Raw genomic sequence first — 15,333 nt, forward strand, 5'->3', positions numbered from 1 at the left:
AAGAATTGCTGTTTAAACCGCGTATAAGTAAAACGGCAGAAGGAAAGACTCTCTATACATGTACATGTATATTTCCTTTTTTTGTCCAAAAGTGGCCTAAATTATAGCCTCTGATGACAAGTGCTTGAGGACTGGACCCCCCTTCGCCGATATAGATCCCGGGGCCGTTTCGACTTAATTCTCATAAATAATCTTGTGATATAATCCATACCATCTATTCTACAAATTACCTGAAACAAACATTTTTTAAAGATAGATTTCTACCCATATATATATATGTATATATGAAATTACTATACAGTCTGAAATTCAACTGGTTCTGGAGAAGTCAGTCTGTGAAGACACGGCATTCAACATGCAGAAGAACAGGCAGAAGACACTGAATGGCTCCCTTCTGATATTTCCTTCAGATTCCCCGATTATTTGCGCTTTCTGCTCACCCCTTTTCCCCCTATCAGATCGTAGCCAGGGATGAAAAAAGAGGTTTAATGACTAATATAATATTCAGTATAATTCTTTTTGACCTCACCAGACGGAAGTAAAAAGTTTAAAAGGCATATTTTGTGAAAGTTTGTATTAATGTTTACCTATAGGAATATAGCTGCTATAATGTAGCCCTTTTCTTTTTTTTGGAGGGGGGAGGGTGGGGACATCAATCAAAAATATCGCAGAGTGTTGCATTATTCAGTTCCGCTAAGGGGGATAATTATAATCTATAGGCCATGGTTTCATTATAATAAAGAAAAAGTTTGATCCTACTGTGGAATAGATTTATGTAAAAGTCTATCAAGCCAGTCTTTATTCTTTATTGTCATGTTGCTATGTTTTTGATTACATGTACATGTAATATATTTAATGAGGATATGATTATGAGACAATCAGGAGAATTAATTATATTTCAATTTATATTTCAATTTTCAATATTTAAGTCGCAAATATATTAGAATGTTTTCAGTTAGGTGTTTGGGGTCCCCCACCCTCTTCGGGTTTTTCAGTGTCAATAAATTTGTATAGTAAGGCCACCTTTGAAATAATTTTCGTTTGCCCTCTCCCGACTCAGGATGAAAAAATTGGGTCGGTAGGTAGGTAAGAAAAAATTTTTTCTCAAAAAATTTCAATTTCAGTGCTAAATTTTTAAAATCCATTGTCCAGAAAACATTAAAAAAAAAAAAAGTAATTGCTTCCTGGAGGTTAAAAAAAAATTTTGAGTCGGGCTATTTTTAGCCAGTCGGTCGGGAGAGGGCAACCAAACAATTTTTTAAAGATGACCTAATCTGAAAATGACTTTGGCCAGTTTGGGCGCGAAATGGACCCATCCCTTTCTGCTGTCGCCCCACGTTACACAGTTTGTTTTCATCAGATGACAAATCAAAGTTCGAAAAATAATATTTTGATTTTATTTTCAAATATGAGCTGCATTTTTGTTGATATTTTATTTTTCTGAATGTTTATTATATCCAGAAATATTTCCGGTATTACCATATTTACTGTATTGGTTTTAAAATTAGTAAGAGTCGCCCGTTTTCCGCTTGCATTTTGAGATGTCTTGCTCGGAGTCTGAGGAAGAATTTTTCAGTTCAATAAAGAAGAAAAGAAAAATTAGCACCAGAAGTACTACTAATGCTATAAGTAGTGATGAGGAAGATTCTATGGAACCACAGACTCCGAAGATTTCGTGCGCTCCGCGTTCTTCGGTATGCGATCTTTCAGTATGTTATTCAGGTCCAGCACAATCTATTGATTTAGCTATACAGCTTGAAATAGCTATATAGCTTTATTAAGCTATTCAAAAAAGCTTGATAAAGCTATTTATTTGCAGTTTTTCAGAAAAATATATTTCGTAAGAAATAGACAAAAAGTTGCAAGTATTTGACTATTCATATGTGTACTTAATCCGAGATTCCTCTGACTCTAACCCCTGCTTTTATATTTTGACATGTGCAGGGGAGTATCATACAAATGCCGTTTCAAAGCAAAATTTAAGGTAAATTAATTCACAACTATTATTCAGTTGAACCCACCAGTATAAATTTATTGACATTGAATATTTAAAAAGACAAGATTTTCAGATACGCAAAGACCGGAATCTGAGTTTATTTTTCAAACCTACTTCGGCTTACATTCCTGAAGTAAGGAGCTAATTATAAGTCGCAGGTTCAAATCCCAGTGCAAGACATTGAGACCGGTCCTTCGAATGAGGCCATAAAATCTTAGGTTCAGTGTCGCAGTAGCTGCTAGCACGAAAAAGATCCCTCACTGCTCAATCAGCAAAAAGTGCTGTAAACATCTAAATTTGGAGCCCTTCAATGGGCAAATGATCAGATGTCTGAACATTTTTGAAAGGGATTTAAAGCAAAGAAAGAAACAATCTTCAAGGGCCTAATTATAGAAAAATACACTGGACGTCTCAGGAAGCTGTGTCATGATTTTGAAACTATTTGGAGAGAGTATGTAAGCAATATCTAATTGAACCAAACCATATCTAAAAATTTCATAGACAATATCAAAGTCACCAAGTTTAACCCATGAATAAAAGTCATGAAGAAAGGACGTCTGAATTAGATTCATTAGGATGAAATAGGCAGACATATTTACAACAATTCCTATGTTCCCATAGTAAACAGAGGAACTTTTATTAGATCAAAACTGAAATTAAATAAAATGCAGCGAAATTCATTGATGTGTTCTGAAGGTGGGCCGTAATATGCTTCCTAAGTACCTACCTTAAAAGACAGGTTTGTAAATTCCGCCAAAACACTCTTAATAAGTCATGGTATATTAAATTAACGAAATATTTCAAGAGTGTAGGACTATAATAAAGTCATAAGGTTGATACGTTGCCGTTGTTTTATATCACGAACGTACCCCTGTGACCACATGTGGTGGGCGCCAATTTGTTTCAACAAACTGTTGAAAATCGCAGTAGAACAAAATCAGCAGTTCTGATAAGAACAGATTTTGATGAAATTGTATTTTATAAAAGTTGAAAGACATTAAAAAAAAATCTTAAAATCTTATTTAAAAAATCTTTTCAGTCAGCACGATTTAATTGAGTCGGTCGTGTTAGGGGAAACAAAGGTATTTTTTATTTTGGCCCAGTCAGTTCATTTTTTTAAAATTCAGCTGTTAAAATGAACTAAAGACACTTATGTGATCTTAATGCCAGATTAACTAGTGTACATATTCAAACTATGCTCTTCTAATTACAGCACACAAGAAGCTCAGAGAGACTGAGAAACAAGAAGCAGTTTGTTATGCCAAAGAAGGAAGATGTGTTTAGGGACATTCCATCATCAGAGAAGGTCAAAGCCAGAACACCATCAAAATGTGTCAATGACTTCACAAGAGTGTGAGAAAATTTTATCTCATTCAGACTGAATAACAATATAATTTTTCTAAATTTAAGATACATATATTTGCTACAGTACAAGATTATGTGTTATGATAAGATTTACAGACTAAATTCAAAATGCATATATATACAACTTAATATGCTAATATTGTAGATACACATGAATGGATATAAATGTAATTTTGTCATTGAAAAAAAAATTCTTCTTGCTTAGTTGCAAATATATTTCTGAAAAGATGTACATGTATATAATTTTCCAGTGATGAAATATAGAGCAAATTTAAACCTTGTACATATTTGCTTTTAGGACAAACAGATATAATGCTGATCGTTATGAGACATTTGAAGATGATAATTATGACAGTGATGATATTGACGACTTCATCAATGATGAAGAAGAGAGTGATGAAGATTCAGAAGATGTAAGAGTGCTACACTGTATTTAAAATTCAGACATCCCTCTTTTTTTTTTTCAGAAAATGAGTATTTGAAACACACATGTATGGTAAATTTCTACATTTAACAAAGTCAAATTTAGTCACCAAAAAGTAGGATATGTATTAGCAAATATAATAACTCAGAAATATAGCATTTCACAGTCCTGAGTTTTTCTTTATCCATATTTTACTGTATGGTTTTGAAAACTTGTGGGCACAGGTACATGTGCTTGTGGGGTTAATTTTGCTATTGAATTCCCTGAGATGCAACCAGAATCCTATAAATGTCCATGGATCTGGACTTGAAGAAAGTGTAGTAAATTTCAAAATCTTAACTCACAAAAATAACCATCATGTCCTCTTTTTCTTCTTTTGAAAAGAAGAGGTCATGATGGTTATTGCATACAAACAATGAAGGCCATGTTGCTCATGTTTACAAGTTTAACAAAGTACAGTTAAACCTTTTAATCTTAAACCTTATGGAAATGAGAAAAAACTGAGAGTTATGCAAGGATTTGAAAATATGAGGTTAAATTACATGAAGAAAGTGGTAGGGACTTTCACCTGACTTTTACATATTCATTAGATATCAACATTTAAGGCTACATGTATATAAGAAATATGTAAACTTGCTATACCTACAGGTACACATAATTATCCTTTCTTCTATTTAAAAAGGAAAAACCTCACCCCAGTCGAATTAAAGGTTACAGAAGAAGACTGGTACCAAAGGCCAGTGATTCTGAATCAGAGGAGAGTGGATCTTGCCAGCCTCTTGATAGCGAAACTGATACGGAGGACAAACCAGTAAAAAACACGGCAAAGGCAGATAATACATCCAGGTCAAATTCACCAGTAAGTGGTGTAAAACTGAAGAAAAGCAAGTATAAATCTAATGTTATAGAATCCAGTGATTCAGATACAGAGTTGGAAGAGAATTCTGAAATCACTGCAGTGGAAGAAAGGGTTAATGATCAAAGCTCAGCGGAAAATTCAAACAACAGTGAGGCTCTCCATTGTGTAACACACTTAGAGGACAGAGAAAGTTCCGTCGCAAATAATGTGCAGACTGACTCGGGTACAGAAATTATCATAACTGAAAGCGATGAAGAGCTTTATTTATGTTGTGCCTCAGTGGATGATAAACAAACAGGTATTATAATCTCAGATAAATCTAGTGAAAATGAAAGTAGTTCTGGTTGTGAAAGTGAAACAGATTCTTCATCAGAAAGTGAAACAGAAGAGGAAGTTTGTAAAGAAGACAGAGCTTATCGGCAAAGAAAACAAAAACTCCAAAAGTTTGAAGAATTTAAAGAACAGAGGAGAAAAAGAAAATTGTCAAAGTAGAATTTACTTAAATCGGTACTCAAAGTTAACAAGATTCAAGATTCATTATTTCTTGTATGTCACCACTAGTATTGAAATACATGTATCCAAATACATGTTGGACAGTTTCTTTAATATCTGAAAATATTTACTGTATAAAATGTGTTCAAAAAATATTCACCCAGATCAAATCTATTCCTTTTGTGATTTGTATTAATGTATATAATGATTTATGAAATTTAATGTTTAATGTACAGAAAATGAATTTTTGTTATGCAATGCATGCTGATTGTTTATTTTCATATTGGTTTTTTTTATACATTGTATATGTTATCATATTTATTTTGACCTATTTTTCATAAGTTTATATATGTTATCACATTTTGACCTTAATTGATAAAATTTCTTGCAATACATAAGTCTGAAAGTATTGACTTTTGAGAATTTCTTTTGCATTTAGCTCACTTAAGCCATGGATAAAGTGAGCCTTTCTGATGAGGCTTATCTTTTGTCTGCCATTTTTTTTTTCAGTGTTGTAAACTTTTCACATTTTCATCTTCTTCTCCAGAAACACTTGGCAAATTTCAATCAAATTAGGCAGAATATGCCTTTTTGTGAAGGGGATTTAAATTTGACAAAAGAAAAAAATGCTCATCTTAAGAAGGGGGATTCAAATTTGTTCAAATAAAGGGCCATGTCATTTCCAGGGGAGATAATCAAGAAAATGCAAAACTATTGTGGAGTCATTTAAAAATCCTCTCAGGAATGACTTGGCCAGAAAGTATGAAATTTAGGAGAAAGCTTTCTGACATACATGTAGTATCAAATTTGTTCAAATTACAGCTATGGGACCATAGTTTTACTTGAGAATATATAGGAATTAAACAAGAAATATTTTCGAAACACATGCCCTCATGTTGCAATAATGAAAAGCATCAACTTTAAAATGCCTGTAATGACAGTGAAAAAATGAGTTATGATATCTACTAATCAGGGGCAACCACAATACATATATCATGGAGGGTCCTAAATCAGTGGGGTACCTAAATCAGTGGCATCTCCTTTTGAGCTGTTGATTTTTGTTATATTGGGAGATCTGACTTTATCATTATATGAATAATGTTAGGTAAAATAGTAGCTAAAAGTATGTAATATAAAAGTAAAAATATCCCTAAGAAAAAAGAAACATTTAGATAGGGTAGTGTTTGATTAACTTTGAAACATACTCAATTTATGAAAGGTAAAAGAATTAAGATTGAAATTACCAATTAAATTTGAATTTGTTGAGAGTATGCAATCAAAAACAAAATCTTAACAAAAGTTTAACATCTGTATGGAAAAGTTAAGCAACTGTCATTTGATAATCAAAGAAATGTAAAATTTTAGGGGACTCCAAAAAGTTCATGTCTGTTATATAATCTATGTGTATATTTTTAAAGGCTGGATGCATTTAGATAGTAAATAAATTTACAATAAATACATCTAAAATATATTTTAAATCGGCTGGAAAAGGTTAAAATGAGAATTGTTTTAACTGTAATCATGATTTTTGCCCAAAGTTGGCATTGTCATGTGAGCCCAGTTTGGCTGTCTGAAGAGGGTAACCAATGGACCCATGGCAACTTTACTTCAAAAAGAATTTTCAGATATGATGAACATTTATTCATCACTTTCAATATAAACATATATAACTGTTAAAAACATTCTGTAAATCTATAGTGGGTTCATTTCCGTAATATCTAAAATATATATATTTTGAGAAAAAATATCTATTGGATATTATTTGACCAAAATTTTCTTAATATTTAAATAAATTATATGAACCTTTAAAGTAAAACTGCATTAATTTCCTATTCAATTGTACTTGTTAGCAAAATTTTGTAATTGAATGCTTATTACCACCAAAATAGGTTCCCCGAGAATACTAAGTTTTTATCACTATCGGACCTTGATATCAATAGGGATCATCTTGCATTTTGCAGAAAACATTTTTTACAATTCAAGTCATTGTTTTGTTGATTGCTGGATCCCCCCCCCCCCCCCCCCGATCGAGCAAACAAAGTTTTTTTTTTTCGAGTTTGTTTTCTTTGTTTAGTACCTACGGGTGCATGGATGAAATGACTGATTAAAATCACAGGTACTTGTGGACAGGACCCCCCCCCCTCCAATATGCCCCACAGGTCAAAAAATATTTTATGTACTTTTTTCATAAATTATTCTTCTAGTACACATTTACAATGTATTCCATAAGAAAAATCCAAAAAATATCGCAGAATTAACGTTTTACTAAAAAATCATACCCGCGGTAATACAGACTCTCGCGCTATCTAACGTTAATTTCGCTTATGACTGTACTTTTTTTGCACGCCATCTAGCGTAAATTCAGTTAACGACTGTTGGTTTTGCATTGGTGATCGTTCGTTTTGCGACGGAGTCTGTTGATTTTGTAGTTGAGTCTGTTGATTTTATTTTTAGCTGTTTATTTGTATTTCAGTCTTTTTTGTGCAAAATTATTTGTTAGTTTTGTATTAATTCTTTTTTTTTTTTTGGAAAAATCCCTTTCCGCCGCCCATAGCGATCGAATGGTCAGTTTATTGGCAAAATCAGCCTACATCTAATTTAAACAGGGACCTATATAATAGTATATAAGTCCCTGGTTTAAAAAAAATAAAAATTGCATCGCTATTATTTTTACATTTTATATGTATAGCGGCTGGGAATGAATTATTTAAATTGAAATAGTTATGTAAGATAACGATTTTAAAAAAAAATCAAAATCGACAACCGGGTTGAATCCGGACTTGGTTTTGTATTATATAGTGTACTTTCGATTTGTATGGCAACCATTCGTCATCAAATGCCAAATATTGCAATATTTTATGCCATAACGTCATTTTCCAGGAAAGTAACGTGTTGATATGAATTGTTAGGTAAATAATCTTTTAATTATCTCTTTTTTATGTATTTATTTTATTGATACACTGTCCATAATGGAAAAAAGTGAGCGATTTCCAAGATTTAAGCTGGAACTCGACATTCAGAGAGCTAGATCTATGTGACTGACTCAGTGAGGTAAGCAAATGTTGAACACAGGGGTAGACAAATAGAAATTATCAGTACTTGCCCTCGGACAGGTTACCATCGTAAAATTACTCGTCCTGCAAAAAAATATGCTTGTCCCACCTTTTTCTTAAATAACACAAAACTAAAACATTATCATTAATATTTAGGACCAACCTTGAACCAAAATCACTAACTCTCCCATAGAGAAATTAAGGGGAAAATTTATAATTCTAGGGAGACTTCCTAGCGTCTGCACTGTGCATTGATTATTAAACTTAAAATTTTAAATACATGTACATGTCAATGTGTACAAATAAACATGTACTTATACGTTTCACTGTATTTTTTACATGAAAATAATACACTTCACACTTGTATCTACATTATTGTGTTATGAAAAAAAACTCCTGAATGTCGATTAAGGGTTCAACTTCATGATTGTGTGTGTTCGCCAGTCAACACCTCCAATTTAATAACAGCAACGTGTGTTTGTATCGTGTATTCACAGCATGATTTTTACATTTTGACAAAAGAAAGGTCCAAAATCCTCTTCAACTTTTTTGACATGACATCGATACTTGCCGTGTTCTACTTCTCATGTATATATATTATCAAGACATGAATGGGCAATTCTAGAGAAGTTCCGACTGAGTGTTCGATGTAGTGGTCAACTGCATCGAAAACAGATACTCTGCTGTGATTCATTATATTTTAACAACGGTAAAACAAAACAACATTTGAGTATATGGTTTTTGTTAACTGGAAAAACACTTGTCCGCGGGCCGAAACCAGTTATCAAATAACATGCCCGCCAAACAAAATTGGTTGTCCCGGGCGTTGGGCAATGCTATTTGTCTAGCCCTGGAACAATCGCCTCAGCTAAACCAAAGTTATATCAAGTGGGGTTGAAGTTGAATAATCGACCAACTTAGGTCAGAGGCAAAGAATGTCAAGCAAAATCACTTTCTAGATACAGAATTGTAACAGGGCTCGACATTAACTTTTTTTCCTACTTGTCCATTCGGACAAGTTACCAAGACATTTACTTGTCCGAACTTCAACTTCACTTGTCCGAAAATTGTTCAATAAAGATACAAAACTGTCAACTTGAAAACTAAAATAAAGTCCATTACATGTGCTTGATTCGTGATGTTATTGATAAATACATAAAAACAAAATTTCATCTAGACTTTCTATCCTATCAACAACATAAATGTTCACAAATGAAACTGTCAACATCAAACAGAATCTAAACTTCGTAACTCGACGTAACTTTAATGCCTTTGCAGTAGTATGCAATTAGTGAACTTCGATCCCGATCGAGTGTGAACTCGATTACATAGCAATCCATATCGGGATCTAAGTTCGTTTTTTATGTACTGCTTCTGTCCTTACCGATGAACTTTCAACAGATGAACAGTCGTTCATTTTATTATTTGAAGACTTCTTTACATTAAAATGCACTTGTCCAATCGGACAAGTGCCCGGCAATATTCACTTGTCTGTAATTTTTTTTCACTGGTACCGGACAAGCGGACAAGCGTTAATGTCGAGCCCTGTGTAAGCGTTAGGTCTTTGGGAAATAAATTACACAGACAATATAAAAGAGAGGTTAACCAAAACTTTTCTATTTAGAGAAGTGTTCAGACATTACCTAGTACCTACATCTATGCACAGGAGCTCGGTTTCAGGATGGTATATTTTGTGTATTGTGTATTTTCCTATGTCTGTCTAAATATACTGATTTAAGGACATACGCAACGTACCTTACCTACTGATAATTTTTCAAGATATTCTTAGTTTAAGATTATAGTGCCATCAGATGTTCATAGGCAAAAAATCAACATGTATTACCATGAGTTTTGAAAAGATATGAATTGATGAAAATTATTGTATAATTCAAAGAAAAATATACAAAAATTACTAAACATATATTCTAGATGTTTTGTTTATCCAAACTTGTTTAGAAGAAGTGTACAACAGCATATATAGACATTAAAATGTAGCTCACAGTTCCTTCAAGTATTGGAACTCTTCAACTCCAGAGAAAAAGACAATAAAGTTCAAACTACGTTGTGTGTGCCCTTAATATGATAAAAATCAAAAATCGCTGAAATTTGCAGTTTAAAAAAAATTGTATTTCAACATACATTTATAAAAAAGAGATGAGGGTTGACACTTGCCATCTTGGATTCCACTTGATTTTAATATCTACACTTTTCTTAGCAGTGTCAGGTGAGATCTAGCTTCAAAAATGATTGAATAACCCTGTTCTATTTTTGCCGATTTGCACTTGCCATATAAAACATGCAGTAAACCAAATGTCCTCGATACCTAGCACATAATAAAATTGAAAGCAATCTGACTGATGATTTCTAACTGTGTAAAGTGTAGAGGCATTCCAGAAATGTACAGAAAGTCTAGAGAGGTCAGAAACTGCACCAAACTTGTTCCCTCTAGACTTTCCTTGCAATTCCGGGATGCCTCAGTATATCTAGACAAACATAGAAAAACACAATACATAAATTAATCATCCTGAAACCAAGCCCCTATGGGGATGAAATATATGTTAAATTAACAGATACCATGCTTTAGATGGGGAAATGCATTTACATGTAACAGGAGAAATAATTGTGGTAGTGGAAGATACATGATATCCTACTAGCTTGGGCTAGTGGGTTAATCCTTGAGCTTGATCTGTAGAGCACTGGGCTGGCATGCCAGAAGTCTTGGATTCAAATCCATTCGTAGGCACATGTCTATGTTACATTTGGGACCCACAATAGGACCTGGTATTCTCTGGTGGGGGAAAGCGATTGCCTCCAGAACTTCACCCTGCAGGTGTTGGCACTCCAAAAAAGATATGAGGACATCTCTATCTCTGGAGAGGACAATGTGATAGTGTAAGATACAAGGCATCCTACTTGCTTGGGCGAGTGGGTTAATCCCTTAGCTTGATCAATAGAGCACTGGATTGGCATGCCAGAGGTGCCAACTTCAAATCCATTTTGTTTCGGAGGCACTTGCATGTCTCTGTTACATAATATCCAAAGATTATGACAAAGAAAGGTTGCCATAAGTTGAGAGTATTTTCACTGATTGGTTCTGTAGCTCTCTGGCACATTTATGTCTCAATGTTCTGCAGCTAAAACAAGTACCCTTTGATTAAGATAAAAGAAAGTAAAGTTACAGGTGTTGATCATTTTCAGTTTACAATTGTACACTCTGAGACTAGTCTTATAAAAGATTATACATTATTATTCCTATGTTGAGTCGCCTGCATGGTGCAGTGGTTAGAACGTTTGCTCTAGAGTCATGGAGTAAGGAGTTGATCCTTACGTCGCGGGTTCGAATCCCACAGTGGGATGTGGAGACCGTTCCTTCGGATGAGACCGTATAAACCGAGGTCCCATGTCGCAGTAGGTGCTTGCAGGAAAAAGATCCCTCACTGCTCAATGGCCCTGAGTGCCAAGTATAGGTCAAAATTTGTAGCTCTCCACCTGCAAGTGGTGGCGTCTCCATATGAGTGAAAAATTCTCGAGAGGGACGTTAAACAATAAACAAACAAACAAAAAATATTCCTATGTTGATGGACAACAATCAAATTGTAAAGCTATGTACTACGGAATGTACTATGTTAGCAAATGTGAAAAATAATCATCAGATGTATTGCACCTGTGGCTAGTCTCTATGTATACCATTGTAGAATGGAGACTGCATTTGGAAACATGGGATTGAGAGTGATTTTTCTCAATACTTGACTGTAATGAACTAATGTGTCAAACACTATGTCAAGCAGGGTAGCTCTCCACAAAATTTTGTCATAATATTAGAAAACTATTTTGCATTTTATTTTATTCCTTTAATAATTGATTTACAATCAATTGACACGTGGGCCAGAAATATGTATACATAAATATGTATAATAAATGCATGAAACTATATGTATTATTTTAAAAAAAATTGTTTTTAAAAATGCATTAGGCCACACATGACAAAAATAGCAATTATGTAAATCTCAAATGACTTGGTTTAGTTCTCATACTGATTTTTTGCAAGATTTCATTGTTAAGTAAGTTCCTTATAAGCAAGGCTTACTTTACACATGTTTTAAAAATAATTACAGAAACTAAAGTATGAACTTTGCCAGTGATGTCTTCCAAGCTGTGATTCGACCTTTCCAGAGTCAGCAGTCTCGTTCTGGAATGACCAATCAACAGTCTGGGGAATCGGAGAGAGAAGAGGACGGATTTTTACTGGTAGCAGAAACTGAAAGTGAAAGAACAACAGTGTATACCAGCAATTTTACAGGGGATTCCCCACCAGATTATAATCAGACACAGGTACATATTACAGAGAGAATAACACCGAGATGTCATTTAAGGTTATGTTAAATTTTGTTGTTTCAGTACTTTTTATTAGCTCACCTCGACAAAGTCGAGATGAGCTTATGCTATACCCCCGGCGTCGGTGTCGGCGTCGGCGTTAGCGTCGGCGTCCCAGGTTAAAGTTTTAGGAGCAAGTCCCATTCCCAAGTAACTATAAGCCCTACCTGGACCAAACTTGCATGGATGATGCATCTAGGGATGGACACTACCAAACTTGCTTCGGATGCTGGATCTGACCTAGATTTTCCAGATGAGTGACCAGGTTAAAGTTTTAGGAGCAGGTCCATTCCTAAGTAACTATAAGCCCTACCTGGATTAAAATTGCATGGATGATGCATCTAGGGATGGACACTACCACACTTGCTTCGGATGCTGGATCTGACCTAGATTTTCCGGATGAGTGACCAGGTTAAAGTTTTAGGAGCAGGTCCATTCCCAAGTAACTATAAGCCCTACCTGGACCAAACTTGCATGGATGATGCATGTAGGGATGGACACTACTACACTTGCTTGGATGCTGGATCTGACCTAGATTTTCCAGATGAGTGACCAGGTTAAAGTTTTAGGAGCAGGTCCATTCCCAAGTAACTATAAGCCCTACCTGGACCAAACTTGCATGGATGATGCATCTAGGGATGGACACTACCGAACTTGCTTCAGATGCTGGATCTGACCTAGATTTTCCAGATGAGTGACCAAGTTAAAGTTTTAGGAGCAGGTCCATTCCTAAGTAACTATAAGCCCTACCTGGATTAAAATTGCATGGATGATGCATCTAGGGATGGACACTACCACACTTGCTTCGGATGCTGGATCTGACCTAGATTTTCCAGATGAGTGACCAGGTTAAAGTTTTAGGAGCAGGTCCATTCCCAAGTAACTATAAGCCCTACCTGGACCAAACTTGCATGGATGATGCATCTAGGGATGGACACTACCACACATGCTTCGGATGCTGGATCTGACCTAGATTTTCCAGATGAGTGACCAGGTTAAAGTTTTAGGAGCAGGTCCATTCCTAAGTAACTATAAGCCCTACCTGGATTAAAATTGCATGGATGATGCATGTAGGGATGGACACTACTACACTTGCTTGGATGCTGGATCTGACCTAGATTTTCCAGATGAGTGACCAGGTTAAAGTTTTAGGAGCAGGTCCATTCCCAAGTAACTATAAGCCCTACCTGGACCAAACTTGCATGGATGATGCATCTAGGGATGGACACTACCACACTTGCTTCGGATGCTGAATCAGACCTAGATTTTCCAGATGAGTGACCAAATTAAAGTTTTAGGAGCAGGTCCATTCCTAAGTAACTATAAGCCCTACCTTGATCAAACTTGCATGGATGATGCATCTAGGGATGGACACTACCACACTTGCTTCGAATGCTGGATCTGACCTACATTTTCCACATGTGAGACCAGGTATAGATTTAGGAGTAGTCCCATTCCCAAGTAACTATAAGCCCTACCTCGACAAAACTTTCATGGATGATGCATCTAGGGATGTACACTAACCAACCTGCTTCGAATGCTGGATCTGACCTAGATTTTCCACATGAGTGAATTTTAGCCATATTTTAACCAAATTAGCATGGATGTTGTATCTAGGGATGGACACTTCCAGACTTGCTTTGGATTCTGAATCTGACGTACATTTTCCAGATGAGTGACCAGGGTAATTTTTTTTGAGTAGCTATATAATATTATGGCCTTTTATGATTAAACTTGCATAGATGGTGCATCTAAGGATGAAAACTTCCAGACTTGCTTTGGATGTTGGAACTGACCAAAATTTTCTTGATTACTAAACAGGTCAAAAGTTTTTTGAGCAGGTCTATTATTAAATCAAACTTGCATGGATATTGATCTTGGGATGTACCCTAACTAGATAAAAAATATGATTTGAAATTTGCCTTACATGTAGATAACATTCGTCGAGGTGAGCTTCGTAATCTTTGATTACCTATGTTTATTTATATAAATTTTTTTTTTTAGATAAAGGACACACAGTCTGAGTTGCCTACATACATGGATTATATGCACTGGAATGGACACCAAAATGCCCAGAATAACTCTGCAATGAATTACAATACTATCCCTTTGACCAGCCACAGTGAAATCACTGGGGTCACTTTCAAGATTTCACCCCAATTGCAGGTTATTTTTGACCTGCATGATGCCGCATCACATAGTAATCTTGTCCATCAACAAGAGCGAGATATCCCTAGGCTTAGTTATGACTTTTCATTAGAAGAGAAAGTGTTACGTGATGCTCAGTCAATGGCACTGATGTAATGGGTTTCAATGATATAAGCCTTCGAACAAAGTTTGTTCACTGTCAATTGTCGTCATGAAAGTTGAGATAACTTGTAATTTTCACAGTGATTTGAACACTACATACTTATTTCCATGATTGCTCATTTGTTTCGGCCAGTAAATAGCATTATGATCATTTTTTCAAAAGTATGCAGCAACACAGTACTTGAGGTACATATTTTACTTTTAATGTATGCTTTTTGCAATAACTCTTATGATCAGAAAAATTTTTTTTAATTATATTCATATTTCCTTGATTTAAGATAAAACTGTCGTTTAAAACTTTTGTGCCAAATCATACTGTAATTACATAATTTAAGCAACTGTGTGATCTTGAGAAAGATTATTATTTGCACTTTTCAAGCATAATGTCATTTGTTCTTTTAAAAGTCCAGTTTTAGTTAAACTGTACTTTTCTTTTGGAATACTCAAGACATTAGCATGA

The 15,333-nt window shown here is 34.8% G+C and overlaps 2 protein-coding genes across 3 annotated transcripts; both read left to right on the plus strand.

The window, feature by feature from the left end:
- Window positions 1-1,529: 1,529 nt before the first annotated feature.
- LOC133183970 (transcriptional regulator ATRX homolog) lies at window positions 1,530-5,438 on the plus strand. The gene is made up of 4 exons (XM_061318842.1): window positions 1,530-1,694; window positions 3,210-3,349; window positions 3,660-3,774; window positions 4,468-5,438. The coding sequence occupies exons 1-4, from the start codon at window positions 1,542-1,544 to the stop codon at window positions 5,134-5,136; spliced, it is 1,077 nt and encodes a 358-aa protein (XP_061174826.1). The 5' UTR covers window positions 1,530-1,541; the 3' UTR covers window positions 5,137-5,438.
- A 2,509-nt stretch (window positions 5,439-7,947) lies between these two features.
- On the plus strand, window positions 7,948-15,115 carry LOC133183118 (uncharacterized). Of its 2 annotated transcripts, none has more exons than XM_061318076.1 (3): window positions 7,948-8,045; window positions 12,305-12,521; window positions 14,568-15,115. In XM_061318076.1, the coding sequence occupies exons 2-3, from the start codon at window positions 12,315-12,317 to the stop codon at window positions 14,865-14,867; spliced, it is 507 nt and encodes a 168-aa protein (XP_061174060.1). In that variant the 5' UTR covers window positions 7,948-8,045; window positions 12,305-12,314; the 3' UTR covers window positions 14,868-15,115. The 2 variants fall into 2 exon arrangements, with proteins under 2 accessions (XP_061174060.1, XP_061174061.1); XM_061318077.1 differs by lacking the exon at window positions 7,948-8,045 and adding an exon at window positions 8,072-8,187.
- Window positions 15,116-15,333: the final 218 nt, after the last annotated feature.

Source organism: Saccostrea echinata, unplaced genomic scaffold, assembly GCF_033153115.1.
Source record: "Saccostrea echinata isolate AGI-Se365-2 ecotype Australia unplaced genomic scaffold, CSIRO_AGI_Sech_v1 ptg000009l, whole genome shotgun sequence".
NCBI classification, from domain to species: domain Eukaryota; kingdom Metazoa; phylum Mollusca; class Bivalvia; order Ostreida; family Ostreidae; genus Saccostrea; species Saccostrea echinata.

Coding starts and splice junctions, on each gene's coding strand:
- LOC133183970 (XM_061318842.1), top strand. CDS start 1,542: ATGTCTTGCTCGGAGTCTGAGGAAGAATTTTTCAGTTCAATAAAGAAG. Junction 3,350..3,659: donor GTCAATGACTTCACAAGAGT/GTGAGAAAATTT, acceptor ATTTGCTTTTAG/GACAAACAGATATAATGCTG. Junction 3,775..4,467: donor GTGATGAAGATTCAGAAGAT/GTAAGAGTGCTA, acceptor CTATTTAAAAAG/GAAAAACCTCACCCCAGTCG.
- LOC133183118 (XM_061318076.1), top strand. CDS start 12,315: ATGAACTTTGCCAGTGATGTCTTCCAAGCTGTGATTCGACCTTTCCAG. Junction 12,522..14,567: donor CAGATTATAATCAGACACAG/GTACATATTACA, acceptor TTTTTTTTTTAG/ATAAAGGACACACAGTCTGA.